Here is a 21,312-nt window from a genome sequence, read left to right on the forward strand (position 1 = left end):
CTTTATAGGGATGTGTGTGTGTGTCTGTGTGTGTGAATGATGCTAACACTGAACTGAAGGCCTCTGCTGGTAAGTACCCTACCATCCTCGGACTTCTAACCTAGGGACACGGTTTCTTTTAAAAGTATATTTGAGAACTTCATTCTCAGGTATGACATATTTACATCACCCACCAACTCCTCTCATGCCCAGTTCCCTATCTTATGAGTTCTTTTTAAAAATTATAATTGTTATTCACACACACGCATGCAGTCTGCTAAATCCATTTATGTACATGTGTTCAGAGCCAATCATTTGGGATTAGATAACTTATATGGAAACCCAGTCTTAGAGGCAATTGATTCTCTCCCTGTAGCCACTGGCCACACACAACTCTTTGTTTAGGGGTAGGACTTTATGGAATTTCTGCTATCCATGTTAGCACGTGGTGTCTTTATGGTGGTCCCTTTCATGCATGACACTGAAAGGTCATGGGTACGTTTTTCTCTTTTATGTCTGGAGATGTGACCCAGCAGTAGGCATCCTGGTCACCTGGACCATACAATCACTTGCTCCCCTTTTCTTCGGTGTTTCCTCAGCTTAAGTGTAGGGATTTCAGTGAAGACATATCAACTGGGGTAGTTCTACCCAGCTGTAATGCTTACAAATGACATCAACTGGTCCAGCAAGATATCCCCAACAGTTCAAGAGCAGGACTTTTATCCTTTGATCTAAACCAACAACTGTTTCATTAGACTTAAAAGACCAACTGATAGGAGGGAATTCAGGCCATAAACCTAGTTAACCACCTGTGGCTGGAGAGGTCACAGACCCTAGAAGAGAACCTAGTATTGTCCTTCTCTGGAGCTAATGTAATTTCTAACTGTATTCAAATCCTTATGCTCACAGATAAATATAGGTCTCATCTCTCATCAATGATGTCTATTTTTGCTAGAGATGGGAACTATGACAAAGATGCACAACTGGTTCAAGTGCAGAGAATAGGACACTAGTTTCCATATCTTAGCTGTCACAATTGCCATGTCTGTACGGTGGCATCTTGACTCCTATGAATTCAGTGTGTGGCATCACTTCAAAGAGGCTGGTATGACATCACATATTGGAATGAATTGTATTTAGCAAGCTGGGCACATCCCCATCTCACTGGCAGAAAGGCCTTAATCATATTTCTTTTCACATAGCTACAGAAAGCCTACCCACGTATGTTTGTCTACTGTCTGGAAAACCAGTACCTTGGACGAGGTGCGTCTTCGCTGGTGGAAGGTCTCGTTTTGCTGCCTTTGTTCCTCGTCCTTTCCCATCATTTGGCTGTTCCTGTGCTTCTCTGGGGTCGCTTGGATTTGCTCGCAGGTCAGTGACTTGTCTTCCATCCAGAGCTTCTCGCCCCTTGTAACTGCCTCCTTTTCTGTCTGATGATCTGTCTGTTCTTGCTTCTATAGAAGCGAGTTTTGGCACCATTACAGGCCGTACCTCCAGCTGTGCCTTGGACTGGACAGTGGGCGATTTTATAGCAGGTGGTGGCACCGGAGGGGGTGGAAGGTCTAAAAGGAATATTTTAAATGCTGTGAGATCTGACATGTGCAGATTCATCAAAACTAGGTTTATCCTTGCAGTCACATTCAACTTTGAAATACTATATCTTACTCTAGAAGGTAGCAGAAGGAAGAGTGGTGGTTTTAATGCTTTTATCATCATCCAGCATGGAAAAACTGAATCATAGGATCAGATCTCAGACACTATCTACTGTGGAGCTCGATGCTACTGTGCATGCGCACTATAATACCCACCCCTACCCGCCCCCCATCCTCACCACTCCAACCAGGCAGAGCTTCTGTTTGCTTTCAGCATGCTTTCATAGGTCTTAGATGAATACTCACTTACATCTTTAGGCAACTTCTTCAAATTGGTTAAGAATGGCACTTAAGTTTTAATTGCCATCTCTAATCTGGCCCGAATCCCTTCTTGATGTGTAGGTAAAAAGCTCAAGATAGATTTTTAACTCGTTATCTGATATCAAAGCTGTCTACCAGCAGACCAAAGAAAGATTAATGCCTTTAGATTCTTAATCCCTACTTTACTGTTCTTCACATTGTTTCATCATACACATCCACAGCTCAGCTAAGGCTCTCTTCACCCTCTACTCAGACACTTTAAAGTAGGTAGTTACTGGTAGAAATGTAGGTTAATTGCTTGTTTTATATGTACACCTATATCTAGTAGGTACGTTTTAAGCAGTATCTTTTATATAACATATTAACTTAAATTTTTTTTACATCATGAGTGTCTCTCTAATTGAATTTATGCATACAGTATCTAGAAAATGCATTCTTCTGAGCAGTACTGAAATTCATAAAAATGATTCCTAGACAACAGTCCATGAATAAGGAGAAATGTATTTTCACAGTATTTGATAAGTTAACATGAACAAGTTTCCAGAGGCAGATTGACTTGACTGTGCTGTATAAGATGGATGTCAGTAAAGGAGACTCCATTCCAGGAGGCTGAGGTCATAGTAATATCCACATACATGATAGCCAATGGAATATCACAGTGGGGTTTAAAAAGAGCAGAGAATACACGTGAGAGATAAAGGAAGCAATTTAGTGTTACTTAATGGTCAACAGACTATAGTACTGAGGAGGGGAGCTGGCAGAGGTGACGCCTAGGCTTGGGCTGTAGTTTACTATGTAGGTATTAGAGCATCCCCTCAGGTGTAGAGTGCAGGAGTGAGCAAGAGGTCTTTGTAAAGATGTGTGGGTTCAATTTTAGGAAAGTGAACAAGAGGGCCTTGCAGAGTGTACAGGCAGAAATACAAAGCAGCTCGTTTTGTGCTCTGTGCTCATTCCAAGAGGAGTCGAAACCAGACAGAGAGGAGTCAGTGCCCCTGTGCCCTCAGTCACGTGGGCAGGCAGAGCAATGTTTTCACGTTTTACAGGTAACAGAAAATACCAAAAAAGATTTGTCAAATATTTACAAAATATTTAGTATCATTTTAGCCTTGGGATTTCAAATAGAAAGTATTCATGGTAAAAAAAAAATAACATGGTAAAAATATCAAAGTCATGTATGAATTGAGACATGACAGTACGTCTTGGGTTGCCTCATCTCCATTTCGGTCCCCAGTATTGATTAGGAAGAGTGACGAGTTTGGAGAGCTTCCTAAAGCTCACTCCCAAAATTACATTTGTACAACAAAACTGCGATGCTAAGTCACATGATTCAAGAGAGCACCATTCACAGCCTGGTACTATAAGTAACGGTCACATGGAACTATGTAAGCTATCCACCCATCTGTAGGTAGTAACCTGATCAAAAGCACCATGTGCAGATAAACAGCATTGCACTTTTATTAACATGAGCTGCAATGTTTCTTTCCCCTAGCCATGTAACTGCATATATCTCCAAGTGAATACATAAATTCTTTATTTTTTATATAATGTTTTGTTCAATAAATATATCTAGTGAGCCATTCCCCGCAAAAGAATGCATAGGTTAATAATACATGTTTTACTGACATCAACAATGTCCACTAGTTATCATTTTATGTGTGTCCATGAGAAATTCTTGAATGTTGAAACTATACCTTGAAAGGGGTTGGAGATTACAGTCAGAATGGTTGCTCAGTGTGCACAGTGCCCTGGGTTTGATCATCATCCACAAGCAAACGGGACATGGAGGTATATGCCTGTGATCCCAGTATTCAGAATGCAAATGCAGGAGAATCAGACATTCAAGGTCCTCTTCAGCTACTCAACCAGGTCCCAGCTAGCTTGGGGTACGTGAAACCTTCTCTCAAAATACCACTACCACCAAAATGTACCTGGAAGATCTTCCTATGACATAAAATGGATTATTATATGTCACGGCTTACTGTGCTATAGCATACTGTGATAGTTTGTATATGCTTGGGCCAGGGAGTGGCACTGTTAGAAGGGGTGGCCATGTTGGAGTAGGTGTGCCACAGTGGGTGTGGGCTTTACTACCCTAGTTTAGCTGCCTGGAAATCAGCCTTCCACTAGTAGCCTTCAGGTGAAGATGGAGAACTCTCAGCTCCGCCTGCTTGCACCATGTGTGCCTGGAATGCCACCATATTCCTGCCTTGATAATGATGGACTAAACCTCTGAACCTGTAAGCCAGCCCCAATTAAATGCTGTCCTTATAAGAGTTGCCTTGGTCATGGTGTCTGTTCACAGCGGTAAAACCATGACTAATACATATACTATTAATAGTCTCAACACATCTGTGGCCAAAGTCTAGAAAACAGAACAGTTTTCTTTTAATTCCTGGATCCCTAGTACCCTCTTCTGTCACACATACAGCCAGTCACCACAGCACAGATGTTCCTCTTTGTTGATGACTTCAATGGAGTTTTTTGCAATATAGTTTTTGTTTTCATTCATGTGTTTCTGGTTTTTATTTTGTTGTTTTGTTTTTGAGATAGCCTATGTAAGCTAAGCTGGCCTTGAACTCACAGAGAACCATTTGCCTCTGCCACCTAAATGCTGAGATTGTAGGCTGCTATACCATGCTATACTAGAGATAAGTATTTAGGATTCAAGTCCTCCATCCCCTGCTACTTATTGGTTGATGATAAATGGAAGGATCTATTGTAGGTCTAGTTCAGTAGTACTGAAACTGAAGAAGGCAAGAAAGAGTTAAGAAATAGACTTCAATCAGTGGTGTAAACCACAAGATGCCAGGTGTAGTGACTGGAAGCAGGCACTGAGAGTAAAAGGAGGAGCTAATCCAAAGCGTACCTCCAGGCAAAAGGCACGAGGATCTGTGCACTCCTTCTATTCTACTGTTTGCTGCACACACAAACCAACTGCAAACATATTATCAGGGGGTGAGAGACTGTCACTTTTATTAAATAACAAAATATTCCGGGCTCTTCAGGGTATTGAAAACTATAATTATTGCTATCATAAGATCAAGCAAAGTCCTCGGAATCCGAAGTTCAAAAAGAAATCTGCTACTGGAGGTTCTCGATAGATGTTGTCTGTAACTCCAGTTAAAAAGAGAAACCGACGACTGTGCTAAGAATTGTAACTTCCTGTCCATACTTAAATGACAGAAATGCTCGCAGGCTTCATATGTCTTATAAACAGATTATTAGATAAATTCCTCTTCCTCAGGATCATAAAATAATTATGAAGCTAAACGTGAGGTTACTTTTTCATGAGTAGTTCTTTCTTTCCATTACTGCTCAACAGTGCTTTTCCCCAATTTATTCATTAGTTTAAATACAATTTAAAAATGTGGGAATTATGAACCTAGCTTTAAAAAATCTTCTGTGATCTTTTTCAAAGGATATGTTTGGAGATGTTTGCCTGCATGTATGACCGAGCATCGTGTGTATACGCGATGTCCTTGGAGGCCAATAAGGGCATCCAATTGCCTGGCTATAGAATTACAGGTTATTTTAAGGTACCATGTAGGTGATGAGACCTGAACCTGGGTCTCCTACAAGAGCAGCAAGTATTCTTAACCTCATCTTTCATCATTTCTTCTTGTGTAATCTTACTAACATTTTCTCCCTTTCCTAGGATCCCCAGCTAACAAACTATCTCTCACATGAAGAAATACACAGGAACACATATGTAGGTAAATCGGCCAGCACAGCATTAACTTGCTAGACAGATCCTACACTCTATTAATGTAACTGCTTAAAGTCCCAAGACCTTGTAATTAAAGACACATCACGTCGAGATAACATCATTCTAAAGAGCATGGTGAATTTATAATTTATGAAAAGGACTAGAGAAACACTATAGATTTGGTTTTTAAATGAAGTATGTAAATGTATTGGGAGGGTTGAAAGGGGGGAGGAGAGAGTCTATTAGAAGGTCCTAGAAATGTACTTTAACTCAGCAGACTTCAGTTAATAAATATTCATGTATTTTAATCCTATCCTCCATCTGGGTGAAGCTTGGAAGAGGTAAACAGGAAATAAATAAATAATCAATGCTGTGAGTGGGACTGGAAGATGTGGTACTCAGCTTTACAGGTAAGCGCTCTTTGGATGTTCATTTACCTACAGGGCAGGACAGGGCCTTGGTGTTGGAATTGTTGGTGGGCTCTTGTGCTGTGCGTCATGTTCCGGCCAACACCATACTCAGGGCCACAACCCTCACTATCCACGAATGTGACTGTATTTTGAGAAGCAATAAAATTAAAATGAGCTTGCTAGATGGGGTCCAATCCAATAAGACTGATGGTCTGATAAAAAGAGTTTAAAGAACAAGTACAGGCTGAGAAGGAGACTGAGAGGACACAGGAGGAAAGCCTCCAACGGATGCAAACCCTGCTCACTCCTCAGCCTCACAACTTCCCCTCCAGAGCTCTGAGGGCAAGCATTGTTCCTTTAAGTGTAAAGTCTGCTGGTACTGTTTCACGACAGATCAAACAGACAAGACTAGCTGAGAGGAATCCTCAAAACTTACACTTTGTTGACTCAGAATGAGGTCTTGTTTATTCTTTTGGATGATTTAGAAAATAACTTATTGGGAAAATTGAAATTAGGATGATATTTATAAAGCAAAGATGCTTTAAGCTCAAGAATGCTATCCACTCTGAACATGGTTCTTAAAACTGATACTCAAGAAACAAACTCATCCAACACAGTCAATACCCTGTGCTTAAAAATAAAAGAAAATGAAAAAGCCTAACAACTACTCCATACTTTACTAATAAGTTTAATTCAGATTTTAATAGAAGACATCTCAACCTCTTTTCTTCTAACCATTAATCTTTTACAATATGCTATAAAAATGTATCTGCCTCTGAGATGCTTTATAACATGATCTGTAGGTATATTCTCATTCTGAAAAATATTTATTTTTTATTTTATGTGCATTTGTGCTTTTCCTGCATGCATATCTCTATGGGGGTGTCAGATACCCCTAGAGTGGAAGTGCAGACATTTGGGAGCTGGGGACTGAACCCAGGTCCTCTGAGCAGCCAGTGCTCTTAGCCATTGAGCCATCTCTCCAGCCCCTCAGATATATGCTCTAAACTCAGTACAGGAATTTGATGAAGTTGCTTTCTGAGAAAGTCCCCTTTTGTCTCTATGTCAGAGTAACGTGTTAGCTTTGGGCTTAGATGGTGGAAGGGAACAAAGGGCCCTGGGTTTGAGGACCAGAATTATAAAGTGTGTGAGTGGTGGTTTGCATTTCTTTTGATTGGTACATTAAGGAAGATCTGAATTTTGTGGTTTTAAGTACTTAATATCCATCTTGGGGGTATTAATAATATACAGCATTTTCAAAGAAATAGAAATGAGTTGAAGAAACAATGGTCTAATAATCTCAATTTAAGGATACATAGTTCACTTTGTTGAAGGGAGGGTAAAGCTATAATTTAAAACCAGCTTTGTTTGTTTCTCCATTATTTAATTTCATTGCAGAAAACTATGATTATCTTTTGCACTGGCATCAGCACCGACAATTTGCAGAACTACTTTTGTGAAATGAGCTATTCGATATCCAAGTCATATTTCATGTTAACTTTTTAGCTTTAAACATGCTTTAATATCGTTCTTTGGTATTCCTGAAATTAAGTAAAAAAACTAACTTGAGTGCTTTCTCATTCCATTTAATTCTTTTTTATTTGAGGATTAGTTGGTCTTCATATTTTGTTTATAAATATGCTAAAACAGGGCCTTTAAGATGCAGGACACAAATACAGCTCATAACTCTTACGAGAGACACAATATTTAACTGTGACTCTATGCTCATTAATCCAGCAAGCCTTTACTGTTTAAAGCATTTGTGAAGGCATGGCCAGACCCCACTTCAAATACATATAAATAAGAGGTAGAAATATCTACACAGAGTTTTAGGCCAGACTTTTCCATACCAGTTCAATTTAGATGTGTTTACATCCAGGTTTGACATTCCTGCAGCCTTCCAGTGAAGACTCCTGTCTTCTAGATAATAAACATTGATAAACCAGCAATAAAACTTGTAAGATGCCATTACAGGAGTCTCATAAATGTGAGGTTGCCTGTATGGTTTAAGGATTTACACCCAGTGTTTGTCCTGCCACAGAGGCAAACATACTCAGAGCCACGGTAATAACCCTTCAAAATCAGATAATATTCTGACAGCTCAGTTTCACTGACAAAAAGAGTCCTGGGCAGAAGTCCGGAGGCCCAGGTGTGCTGTGTCATGCTAGTATTTAATGTAGGCAAATATCAGACAGATGCTCGTGAGAGAAAATGCTCAGGATAAACTTCAGATAATAGCGCAGACAACCGCTCGTCACCACATTACTTGTGCTGTGAGTTTGTATTAAATTTTTCTGTCAAGTGGCAAGACTCATGGTGGGGGGACCGCCAAACCCTTCCCCATAACCTTGGATAAGGATCTATACTAGTAAGCTTTCAGATGATAATTTCAAATGATAGCTGCTAAGAAAAACTGCTGCCTAGCAAGGAAAGTCCTAATGGGACTGTGGCTGCAGACACTCCGGATGTGGAGAAACTGCCCCAGACACCCTTCTTCCCCCACCGCTTCAGCAAATTCAGAAAAGTGGACAAGGTGGGTGAGTCTGAGAGAATTTATCTTACATGAATTTCCAATAAAGCCCGAAGGGCTGTTTTATAAAATGAGAAGATGGTGGTGCTTTAATAAATGCTGGGCCACCTGAGGCACTTTCATTAAAGGCTTTCTCTAGACAACATCACAATGTTTGTCTTATCTCCTTCTGCCCCCTTGAGAATACAAGTGTTCGCTCTTCACATGGGTCCATATTGCACTTGAAGGTACCAAACGGGGGAGAGGGGGTTTGGAGGCGTCTTTCTGCACACACACTAACTGTAAAACCACTATGGTTGCAAAAAATATCCCAGGACCTTTACTGGCCTTTGTTTTACAGCAGAATTATCTTTAAAGGAAGGGAGGAAAGAGAGAGATGCTGGAGGTTTGATCAGTGCAGCTGACAAAGGTTAGCCCAAACTAAGACATCAGCAGGAGTCAAGGCCATCGTGTGACGCTACAAAACACACACTGATTTAATTTCTTAAATAACCAGCTGTTTAGAAGATGGCAAAAGGGTGAAGATGATTGCCAAGATGTGGAAGAATTCCTCCATTCTTCATGAATGTTAATGAGATTTCTAACGTCAGCGAACACATTCACTAGCCACAGAGACATCGGGCAAACAGGCAGGCCTCATAGATGTTTCGATCGGTTTCAATGGACTTACCATCTGTGTAGGCTTCTCTGCGCAGATGTCCTGGCTGGTGCTTTTGTTTCTTGGTGGGTCTGGCTTTCTGGATCACAGCAGCACTCATGTTGCTGTCTGTAGACACAGGACTCGTGGGCCTTGGGCATTGAGAGACATGGAAGTGTCGCCGGCCTGAGGAGGAAAGCCAGGGGCAGCCTCATCAATGAATTTTAATGTCATACGGACAGCCAGAGCAAAACACGCAAGCTTAGAGACAATTCATAATTTTAAAACACACTTAACACCCACCAAATAAGGAGCTCCCCTCTCCTTCCTCTTACGCTCACTGGAGGTTACACCTGAAAGCATCCGTAGTCTTTTTCTTTTCCTAAGAATCACAGGACTTTCATCTGGCTGAAGTTCATGATCCTCTTTATTTAAGGAGTGAAGTTCATGATCCTCTTTATTTAAGGAGAGTGCTGTAATCTGTTTTCCAGCCATCATCACGAAATGTTCTTAAAACAAGACGACTACTGTTCCCGTGTACCCCACACTCAGCGCTCACTGCTTCGCCGTGGGGAAGAATCGGACGCCTTACCAAACTCATGCAAAAATGACCTGGATTAAATATCCCCCTATTTCATTTCAGCCTGTTCATAGTGTTCTTTGAAGGTAGAACCCTAACAACTTAGTAACATTCTTGGGCAACCTCTCTGGAAGTGCTGTGAAACTGCTCTTGCTCTCACACAGTCTCAGCTAACTGTACTCCTCTGTCTTTCCTGCCTCAAGCTATCAGTCCGTCCTCAATATTCAGTGGCCCCGTGACTCCTGCACGTTAAAGACAGTTATCTTTGAAGAGAGAGCACTGTGGGGTGATAGTAAAAATTTAATTTACTGAGCAGACACAGCACATTTCAGTGTCATCGAACTCCTTGGCCCTTATGGATGTGACATATTGTAACGGGAACAACTTGTTTTATGGAAAATGGTACTGGAAGGCTTCCGGTGCTATGGTTAACCTACAATAGTCAGTAGTCTGGTTTCTAGTGATTCCGTCCACAAGTTCACTGCTTTCCATTGAACCACAAAAGAACTTCAGACAGCCTCGGGAGTCAGACACGTCCTCTGGCTATAAACAGGAAAAGCCACAGACGTGGAGCTTGACACATACAGAAGTGCTTACCGAGGCACATTAAAGATCGGATGCTAATGCAGCCAAGTGAGAAGCAGTGCGATTGGGCCATCCATTCGTATTCGCTCCAAGTTACATGAGATGCACCGCCATTTCCAGAAAGGAATATTGTAATAGGCAGAGGCCAGGGCATGTTTAGTTCATTATAATTATGAGCCGAATGAAACCAGAAGTGCCACGAAATTACGATACAATAAAATATTAAACCCGACGCTCTTTAGCTGTGATGGAGACTATTACAATTAAAGTTACATAGCCATGAAAACAGAATGAGGACTGAGATGGGAACCATTATTCATGCTATTGTATAAGACCATCTACTACTCATGGACCCTGAGGCACAAGGTCGGCTACAGATGAATTTTCAACATTATCCCTATGTTTCGTTGACTTAATGAACTGAGACGTGCCATTAATGCCATCGGAAAATCGTGGTTTGAGTTGCTTAATTTCATGTACTTATTACTATTTTTTAGAGGATTACAAACTAAAATAAGGCATATGTACATATATGTGTGTATGCATGTTCTTTATTTATTTATTAATAAAAATAATTAGGTTCGCATAAATATTACTACATTTAGCTGCTACTGGGAAAAAGAAGGTTTGGTTGAATTTTATAAAACACAGGCCCGAAGTATACACATATTTTGTGCTAATGTGTTGATAAATATTAGATATCTTTTTCCACACCATGAATAATAGAGAGAGGTGGCCTTGTGTGGTAACTGAACTATCTGACTGTATTCTACACTGATAAACTCTAATGAACAGTGCTGTATCCTATGTGAGCAAAGGAAGCCACCAGTGTGACAGTTCCTGCACTAGGAAAATTAACACGGCAGCAGTTTCTGACTTGTGATGATCTTTTGTTTCCTGGAATATGTTCCTTTTCTCTTGGCCATATTGTTTTCCTTAACTATCGGTATTTTCTTGGGTACCAGAAATATAAACAGGCACAAGTTCACACACACACATACACACATTCACAGAGGCATAACATACACACACACACTCACACAGAGGCATAACATACACACACACACACACACACATACACACACCCACAGGCATAACATACACACATACACTCACATACACTCACACAGGCATAACATACATACACACACACACTCACACAGAGGCATAAAATACACACACATATACATACACTCACACAGGCATAGCATATACACACACACACATACACATACACACCCACAGGAATAGCATACACACATACACACACTCACACAGGCATAGCATATATACACACACACATACACATACACACCCACAGGAATAGCATACACACATACACACATACACTCACACACACAGGCATAACATATATATACACACACACAAACTCACACACACCCACAGGCATAGCATACACACATACACACACATACACACATATACTCACACACACTGACACAGGCATAACATACACACACACATATTCACTCCACACAAAGACCATAGATATTTGTTGAAAATGCAATTATTTTTTTTTCTTATGCTATTTCCTTTCTAAGTGAGAGTGGCGAGGAGAAATTAAGGAAAAATGATTTAAAAATAAGTACATTTATTATACCAGGTTCTAGCGATGAAAGGGGGAGGAGGAAGCGTAATATGCATTTATATTAACTCGCTCTTTCAGCTCTCAGATTAGAATTATGAAACGCTGATGCCTGAAGATGTATGCATATTTCGAACATCTTTTCAGTTAAGCTGATAGGAAGCACACAAAGCTGCTTCGGTCTTACTGTCCCTCCACAGCCTTTCCTGCCAAGTGTTTGTTCCCTGGTAGCTAGTGCTGCTCTGGAGACCATGGGACCTGTGTAAACTAGGGTCTGGCTGGCAGACATGTGTCCTAAGAATCAGGTCTAGTGGGATTCGCAACCTGATCTGTCCTATGACGTGAGCAGCCACAGACAGAAGCAGCTACCAGGTCTGCCCTCCCTTCTTCACTAGGTCAAAGCACAGCCTTTCTTTCTGATGGAGTTTCCATCAGGAAGCATAAAAGGCCGTTTGACTAGGAAGAAGTTAAGGAGCCCTTTCCCGGTGGTTTGAGTGTTCTGAGTATTTCCTTATGCATCTTACAGAAATGTTAATCAAATAGAACTATCAAATAAAAGTTCATTTTAGTGATTTCCTGCATTAAAACCATTTATAATATGTACATAATATCACAAGGTTCATTTTGCTGAGCGTAATTAAACCTTAAAGAAATAATGTATAAAAAGCAGAAAAAAAACGTATGTGCATATATGTAGAAATATACATAAATACATATGTAAATATATGCACACGTTTGCTATGGTTATCATCAATACCATTATCGTCAGCTTCTCATCAGTCACCTTGTATATGGAGTTTATAAAATAAATAAAATAGAAAAATTTAAACGTCTTTGTTAAAAAATAAATCAAACCAAGTCATATTCTTGAATTTGTTTTCCATGGGCAGTAAAAAAAAGAAAGATGCGAGAGCGAGCGAGAGAGAGAGAGAGAGAGAGAGAGAGAGAGAGAGAGAGAGAGAGAGAGAGAGAGAGAGAGAGAGAGAGAGAGAGAGAGAGAGAGCTGGAGAATTATTTCACCCCGGAAACATGGTGAGGACGAGGTTAGTGACTGACACGCCTGTCTCTGGGTGAAGGGTGTGCCAGACTCACCTGCAGCGTCCTGCATTTGGCGTCGAGCCACTTTCAGGCCCGCATACTCGGCAGCTGCAGCAACTGCCTGAGCGAAATCAGCATCGGTGAAAAAGGAGCCATCGGATGAGCTGACACTGGAGCGCCCGCTGGAAATGTTGTCCTCTTCTGAGGCGGAGCCCCAGCCATTGATCATGGACCCAGTGACAGAGCTCTCAAGGTCCCCGACACTGGACGCTGGGGTCTGCTCGAGCCCACGTAACAACAGCCTTCGGGTCTGCATTTTGGCAACTTCCATGTCAGCTTCGTCGTCCTCCTCTTCCGGGGCATCGGTATCCATATCTGAGACAAGGGGTCCTGAAATGTAGCCGTAGGTATGAGGTGGGGAAATTGGCCGCGGTGGTGGAGGAGGACTCACGGGCTGCCGCCTGTAGGAAGACAAGGAAAGCTCAGCTCAGCACTTATGACACAAAAAACATTGAAAAACCGTCAACCAGAAGCTTACAGCAACAAATAGCAACTCCCCTAGCATTGCATTTCCTCTTCTTGTCACTGTGATAAAAACAAACAACAAAAAACAAACAAACAAACAAACAAACAAAAACTCTGATATAATGACAGAAGGGACAGAGGGTTTCTTCTGACTCGCCATTTAAAGCTAAAATCCACCTGAGGGGAGTCAGGGAGCAGGAGTTTCTGGTTGCTGGCAATACTGTATCCACAATAAAGCAAGGACAAAGGGTGAATGAGTCCTGCAGCCTCTCTGCCCATGGTGGGTGAGGCTTTTCACCTTAATTAATGCACTCATGAAAGCCCCCCTCAGGGCTATGTCCCAGGTGATTCAAGTTTCTGTCTGTTAACAACACTAACAGTCACATCGGATGACTATTTTTTTAGGTCAAAATAAAGATATTCAGTTATCTAATTCTCATGTTTGTTCATTTGATTACGTTCAGTTAAAAGTCAGGGATAACCCTTATTTGGAGCATACAATATTTTTCTTGAAGTATTACTAATTTTCTTAGTTGGTTATTATTATTATCATCATTATTATTATTATTATTAGCAAGAGACAATAATCTTGGAACAGTTTGTTCCACACACATTTTCTTCTTCCCTTTTCTCCACTGCCCCTCCTGCTACTCAGAGAAAATGGAGTCATTCATCTTGACAACATTCAGCAAAATTTCATGTGATTAAAGAAAATACATATTCAGCATATGCCATAATTGCTTTTAGACTTTATTCTATTAAGAAAAGCTTTGAGATCCAAGAACAATTTTCTCTGATTTAATCACTCACGGTTATGAACTCTTCTTAAACTCCACTGCTCTTTACCGTTCCATTACCTACTGCTCATCATCTTAGCTCTACTTCTGCCCTTCAGCACTGGTGGATCAGCGGGGCCGACCTGTGTGGCTCTATTTACCTGACTTTTCAGGAACGTTAATGATACTTAGTCTAATGTTCAAGCATTTGTTAGGAATCAAAACATGAAGAAAATACTAGGAACACGACACTGAGAAATCCAAACTAATAGGTCCTGGCCATTTGTTCAGAGTCTTGAAGAACTCCATGAAGAGGTTGAGTATAAGATGGCTGAGCTCCTTTGGCCTTTAGTGGAAAGCAACATGATGCACAGAATGTGTTCCCAAGCAGAATGCAAGCGAATGGCTCTGCAGTTGGAGCCCTTCCCTACAACAGAGAAGGCACAAGCTTCCTCATAGAGTCGGTGTCTCCTCCCAAGCAAGATAGAAGAGAGGATGCAAGGAAGGACGCCAGGTGAAATGATCCAACAGAGCGGTTCATCAAGGCCTACCCTCTTCAGAAGAAAAGTCCATGAATTCTGCCCAGCTGAGTTACAAGACAGCTGTCACTGGGATCTGACATAACGTGATAACCCCACACTGTGGGAGGCAAGGAGAGAGAATACACGAGTGTAGTCCACACGAAGATGTGGCTACCCTGGTTAAAGACTACAGATGTCTTTAGAGACGGTGTCTAAGATCAAAGCTCTCATTGGTGAGCTGAGTTAGTGAGTAAGATGAGCCAGATCAGTGTCTAGGGCATTTGCTGCTGCTGTTCCCTTGTGTTTCCCTTAGGACCGGAAGGCAGAAGGACAATAGAACTTGTGTTTCCCTTAGGACTGGAAGGCAGAAGGACAATAGAGAAGTAGTGGCAGAGCCTCGGCCCTCCGCAAAGGAAGGCTGGGAATGCATGGTTAAGGTTTCAAACAGCGCTGGGTAGGAAATTAAACATAGGAAGCTGACGGAACTACACAGGAGGTAGTCAAAACCTACCTACGGTCAAAACCATCCAGGTCTATCCTAAAGAGGGAAAGTTGGTTCACACAGCACCTTTTATAGGCTGTTCTGGCAGTTCCCTGAAGTAAGCCAATTTTTTTTTTTTTTTTTTTTTTTTTTTTGCTTTTGATCTCACTACATGGAGACACTTCAAATAAACTTCTTTTATTACTGAAAATTGAAAACTATGAAAGAAATGAGTTTGAAACACCATAATCAACTCATTGAGACACTGGCTAGCCATCCTTTACGGTGTTAATTGATTCTTGTAATTTGCTGGTTTGCTTTCTTAAGTCACCATCTTACACCGAGGTATATGGACATTCAAAGGCTGCAACATTCTTACGGTTCTTATACATACGTTCAGAATTTAAACCACTTTCCTTCTGGAAGGGTAACAGCTCCCTCCCCACCTCCCATTTTTCTACAGGCCAAGAAGAGACATTTTATAAATGGACATGTAAAAACAAATACTAAGAAATGAAAACTAACAATTACATCAAAGAATTATGAGCACATAAGTATATAATATTATATAAAGTAAGCATGGTTTTCATATTTGTGATTTGTGTAGCTACATATGTATATATATATATGTTTATACACACACACACACACACACACACACACACACACACAAACACACACACACGAGTCCTATAACATAGTGGATTAGTTTTCATTTCTGGGTGGGTTTAATTTATCTTTGTGTGTGGTACTAGAAGAAATATGAAAACTGTGCCAAAGCTGCAGTTACTTAAAAGATTAAAATGGATAATTGCTTCAATGCAGAATGTGTTATATACACAGGAGGAAAACTACTCTTTAATTTGGAGTACAAGGGAGTAGTATACTTAAATGTAAAATTTCAGCCTTTGTCAGCATGCTTGGCCACCAGAACAAGTGACGTTTCTCTCCTTTTCAAGACATGTTTGGACTTCTAGCACAAATGGGACTATTTTGGTCATTACTAAATTGCTGTAAAACAGTTAACTCCAGTGTAAAACCATGCCAGTGTTGTTGTGCTTGAAGAACTCACATTCTGGAGAATGGAAATACCTTCCTGCTAAACGGGCTGGTTTTATAACTACAAACCCTGAAAATTCTGAGGAAAAGCAGAAAATTTTATTCAAACCATCTGTAAATAAGCCCAACCCAGGGAATGTGTGATAAACATGTACAGTTTGAAATATGTAGTACATGTTATTGGAAAACAAAAAGCTATTTTGAGATGCTGCACTCGAGTCAGGCCGGTCACAAATGAACCTCAGCTCTCTAGATCCCCTTTTGGGGTTTCAATGTCTTGTGAAACAATATAAAAGCACATATGTGTAACTTACAGCACTCTAGGCTGTTGCGAAAGTGATACCTCCATAAATATGTTCAAGGGCAAGGGGAGGGAGTCCACTAATTTATGAAATGGTGTTCCTATAGTTCACCATACTGTACTCACCAACCAAGACACAAAATGGAAAACCTTTTAAGATTTTTTTTCCAAACACTATCATAGCTTAACTATGTAATTAACTGTGTAACTAATTATCTCCTCGAGTATTTATAAAGAGAAGATTTGATTTTGCTTTGTCATGTGACAAACTTCTTTTCCTCCCAATAATATAAAATTCAGGCTGTTTATATTAAAAATGCAAGTAAATTTCCTAACCCCATATGTGAACATTATTTTCACTGTTCGAAACATTTTTTTTTGCTAAATATTAACTCTAGCACGGCAACGTCACCTGATGTTTTAAAACAACAGACGTGAAAAGAAGTTTAAACACATTATTTTTATGCCTACTATATGAGTCAGCTACTTTACTTAGCTTTAGATATAAATGGAATATCTTGGTAATTCACCGGAGAAACTGAAATATTTATAATTAAAGGTATGTGTGCCACTATTGCTGATGCCAAGTTGTGCTTACTGGCAGGAACCTGATATGGATGCCTCCTCAGAGGCTCTGCCAAAGCCATACTGATACAGAGGAGGATGCTTACAGCTAGCCATCAGACTGAACATGAGGACCCCAGAGAAGGAGATAGAGAAAGGACTGATGGAGCTGACAGGGTTTGCAACCCTATGGGAAGAACAACATTATCAACCAACCAAACCCACCACAGCTCCCAGGGACGAAAACAATAACCAATGAGTTCGAATGGAGAGACCCATGGCTCCAGGTGAATATTCAGCCTTCTCTGGCGTCAATGGGAGGAGAGGACTTTGGTCAGCAAAGGCTCATTTTCCCAGTGTGAGGGAATACCAAGGTGCTGAGGTGGGAGAAGGTGGTTGGGAGAGGGAGAACACCTTCATGGAGACAATGGGAGGAGGAGGGGGCATTCGATTAGGGGAAAGGGGATAACACCTGAAATGTAAATACAGAGAATATCCAATAAAATTAAATTATTAAAATTTAATGTATAAAAAAGGTATGCGTGCTTCTGAGTATGTGCCTATGTGTAGGCATGCACACACGCAAGCACACGCGCAGGCATATATTTGTAGAAGCTAGATGACAATCTTGGGTATTGTTCCTTAGGCTTCATGTACCTCTGTTTATGAGTCTCTTACTGGTCTGGAGTTAATCAAACTGTACTGGCACCAGGAACCAGCTCTGTTCTGCCTCTACAGAAGTGGTTCTCTACCTTCCTAATTTCTGTGACCCTTTCATACAATCCCTCAGGTCTTCCTGACCCAGAACCATACAATTATTTCTGTGTCTACTTCAAAACTGTAATGTTGCTGCTGTTATGAATCATAATGTAAATATCTGTGCTCTTAGATGATTTTAGGTGGTCCCTGTGAAAGGGTCAGGCCACCCTCCAAAGGAGTCATGACCCACATGTAGAGAACCACTGCTCTACAGGGATAAGATAATAAAAAGAAGCTACCATGCCTAGTTTATTTTTGCATAGATTCTGCAGAGCAGATAAAAGTCAGGTCCTCATGTTTGCAAGGTAAGAACTTTACCAACTAAGCTATCTCCCAGCCCCACAGTGTAATTTAGTAAGCCCTTTACATGCTTACTAAATGTCATGATGTTATAATGGTTTGACTTCTAAACTCTTCTTAAATATATTTCATGGGATTTATATGTGCCCCTAATCAATAGACACAAAATAAATTAATATATGCATTTTAACATTTACTACACCTATTATGATAAATATGCTAGGTATTTAAATCAATGAAAAAAACATTATCATTAAAAAATTGAAAACTTGTATTTTTCAGTGTGTCATAATAAGACCCCTTATTAGAAATGATGTTCTAAAATAAAGGATGGTTATTCTCCCATCATGAAAAGGATTTTAATCTTTGATCTTTTCATCTTTTGGATGGGGCATGTGAGTTCTTCAAACAATACAATATAGCAGGGTATCTTATTCGAGGTTTTACTGTTGTGAACAGACACTATGACCAAGGCAAGTCTTATAAGGACATTTAATTGGAGCTGGCTTACAGGTTCAGAGGCTCAGTCCATTATCATCAAGGTGGGAGCATGGCAGCATCCAGGCAGGCATGATGCAGGCAGAACTGAGAGTTCTACATTTTCATGTGAAGGCTGTTAGTGGAAGACTGACTTCCAGGCAGCTAGAATGAAGGTCTTAAGCCCACACCCACGGTGGCACACCTACTCCAACAAGGCCACAGCTCCCAATAGTGCCACTCCCTGGACCAAGCATATACAAAGCAACATACAGAGGTTAACGATATGCATCAGGTTCTGAGTGTGGTTCTTGCTTGGTCTGACCACTTTCTTGCCTTGGACTTGAAGCCAGTTGCTCCCTAAGAAGTGCCAATATCCTGAGGCTCTATGCTATGAGAAACATGGTGTGTGTGGGAGAAACCCGGTGTGTGGGGTGAGAAGTGTGTGGTGTGTGAGAAGCTGAGAGTAAGTGGTAAGACAGAGGAGCCACAGAGGCCTGGAATATCATGGATGTGAGTTGAGAACCAAGTGACTTGACAGGAGACCTTTCAGCCCCAAACAGCTGAACTGAGAGGGAATAGCCACAAAGGTTTTCAGAATCCCTGACATGCAAACAATAAAAACTAGCTGTGCCAGGTTACCAAATTTTACTAGTGGTTTTTAGATAGCAATATAAGCAGGAACTTCCTCATTATATTATAAATTCTGGGGACTAAAGTAGACATGATAGTCCAAACCAGCTTGAAAGGCACAAACAATCAATCACATGCTCAGGGATAGTGCCGCTCTAAAGATGTCCCCAGGCAGAGGCTGTATAGGACTCAGAGTGTCTAAATCCATACAGAGATACCATGGAAAGAGGATCTGAAATTCCTTCTTGAATCTAAAGGACACACAGGTCTTAGGTCAAAAGGGGGGGTGCTTAGGGGTGTTATAGGAGGATGGTGCAAAGATTTTGGGGGTGACTGCTTTTCCTGGGGAATTTTGCCTCTAGTTTTAGAAAGAAGGGAAACCACAAGAGGTCTTTAAAGCAGTCCGAACTTCCTGAACAGGGCTTGACAGAGTCAGCAGCAACTGAACAAGGGCAACTACAGCAAGGAAACATTTAGTAGAACATGACTCCAACACGGTCAAGGGGGAATGGCTGCAGAAAGGATACTAAGACTAGTGTCCTGTGTATGACTTGAAGTAACATGCCATCTCGATACTGAGGTAGTAAAAACTTTGAGGAAGACAAGGACTTGGATATATGTGTCTACTTGGATATAAAATGAGAGCTGCAGAGTAACAGCCACCCCTAATGCGTGCTGCAACAACAGGGTGGCGTGGTGATGGGAAACAACACATCTGTTTGACAGACACACATCTGAAAAGGCAGAGGGAAGAGAGGAGACTGCATTCAAGATTTAACTCCAGATGGGACTCCAGCATCGCTCACTCCTGGAAGGGGAGACACAAGGCACACACCGACCCTAGGGGACAGGCTAAATAAATCCATGAGATACATTTAACATAACTATGTGTGTTAAAGATGGCCAGGGTAAACAACACCCTGCAATGGAAGCAGCAGCTTATAAAATAATGCTGACAGATGGGGCTTTCGGGGCAATGGGGACATGTGCAGAGATAAAAGCTTATGATACGCTTTTCTGTGTACCTTTTATTTTTTTTTGAGATTTTTTGAGATTATAAAATAATCACACCATTTCCTCCAGCCACCCCTGCACTGACCCTCTAAACATGATTTATCTACATATCTCTCCATATGATTACTACATAGATTATTGGCACTTTTATATTTTCTACATTGCCAAAAAAGCGGATCTTGAGTTTGAAAGCGTTCTAATAATAAACCTATAAGATATGTTTGCTACAAAAAGCAATAAGGGGTCTTAACTTTTTTAAAGCGTGTTTTCTTTGACTTTGTGCACGTCTGGAAAGTCATGTCCAAATCCCTTCCTGGGCTGAATAAAACAGCTCACAGGTCATTGAGTATAATGACACTGACTCCAAGTTCATGTATTTAAATGCATTTCCCCAACGATAATAGTTCTCATGATCAAGTGGTGGAAAGAACACTGATAAAATCCAAAGGCCCAGGAGTTCTCAGAGAGGACCAGATACAGATGCTAGACCAACTAGCATGGGAGCTGAGCTGTGAACAGCTTGGCGCTCCCTCATCTAAGACTCTCAGACCATCAGAACAGGCGTAAGAATGCAGGAGCCAGAGGAGCAGGGAGCTTCCTGTGAGATTGTGTTTCCTGGGGATGCCAGAAGCTACACCCATGTTGCACCAACAGACTGCCTAAACAGCAGCCGAATAAGGGGGACACCAACACACATTTCTGTCATGAGTTGGGAAGGCTGAAGAGGCCTCAACCCTATGGAAAGAAAGACAGGAAGCCATGGGATGCTGAGAGCAGGAGAAAGAGTCTTCCTCAGGGAAGAATACGGTGACAATGTATCCAGTATCAAAAGGTCAGCCCTGAAAACATACACATACAAGTAACATTCTCTAGACTGAGCAGGGTATAGTTATGTATTCAGGAATATGTATATTCGTA

The 21,312-nt window shown here is 41.0% G+C and overlaps 1 protein-coding gene across 1 annotated transcript in view; it reads right to left on the reverse strand.

The window, feature by feature from the left end:
• The window catches only part of ROBO1 (roundabout guidance receptor 1), a gene marked incomplete at both ends in the record, with an annotated part of 702,311 nt that overhangs the window by 13,603 nt on the left and 667,396 nt on the right, over window positions 1–21,312 (reverse strand). The window contains 3 exons of the mRNA XM_080919233.1: window positions 1,233–1,541; window positions 9,209–9,361; window positions 13,039–13,445. Coding sequence (XP_080775359.1) covers window positions 1,233–1,541; window positions 9,209–9,361; window positions 13,039–13,445 — 869 coding nt within the window. The remainder of the gene's footprint in view (window positions 1–1,232; window positions 1,542–9,208; window positions 9,362–13,038; window positions 13,446–21,312) is intronic.

Source organism: Micromys minutus (assembly GCF_963924665.1).
Source record: "Micromys minutus genome assembly, chromosome: 7".
NCBI classification, from domain to species: Eukaryota; Metazoa; Chordata; class Mammalia; order Rodentia; family Muridae; genus Micromys; species Micromys minutus.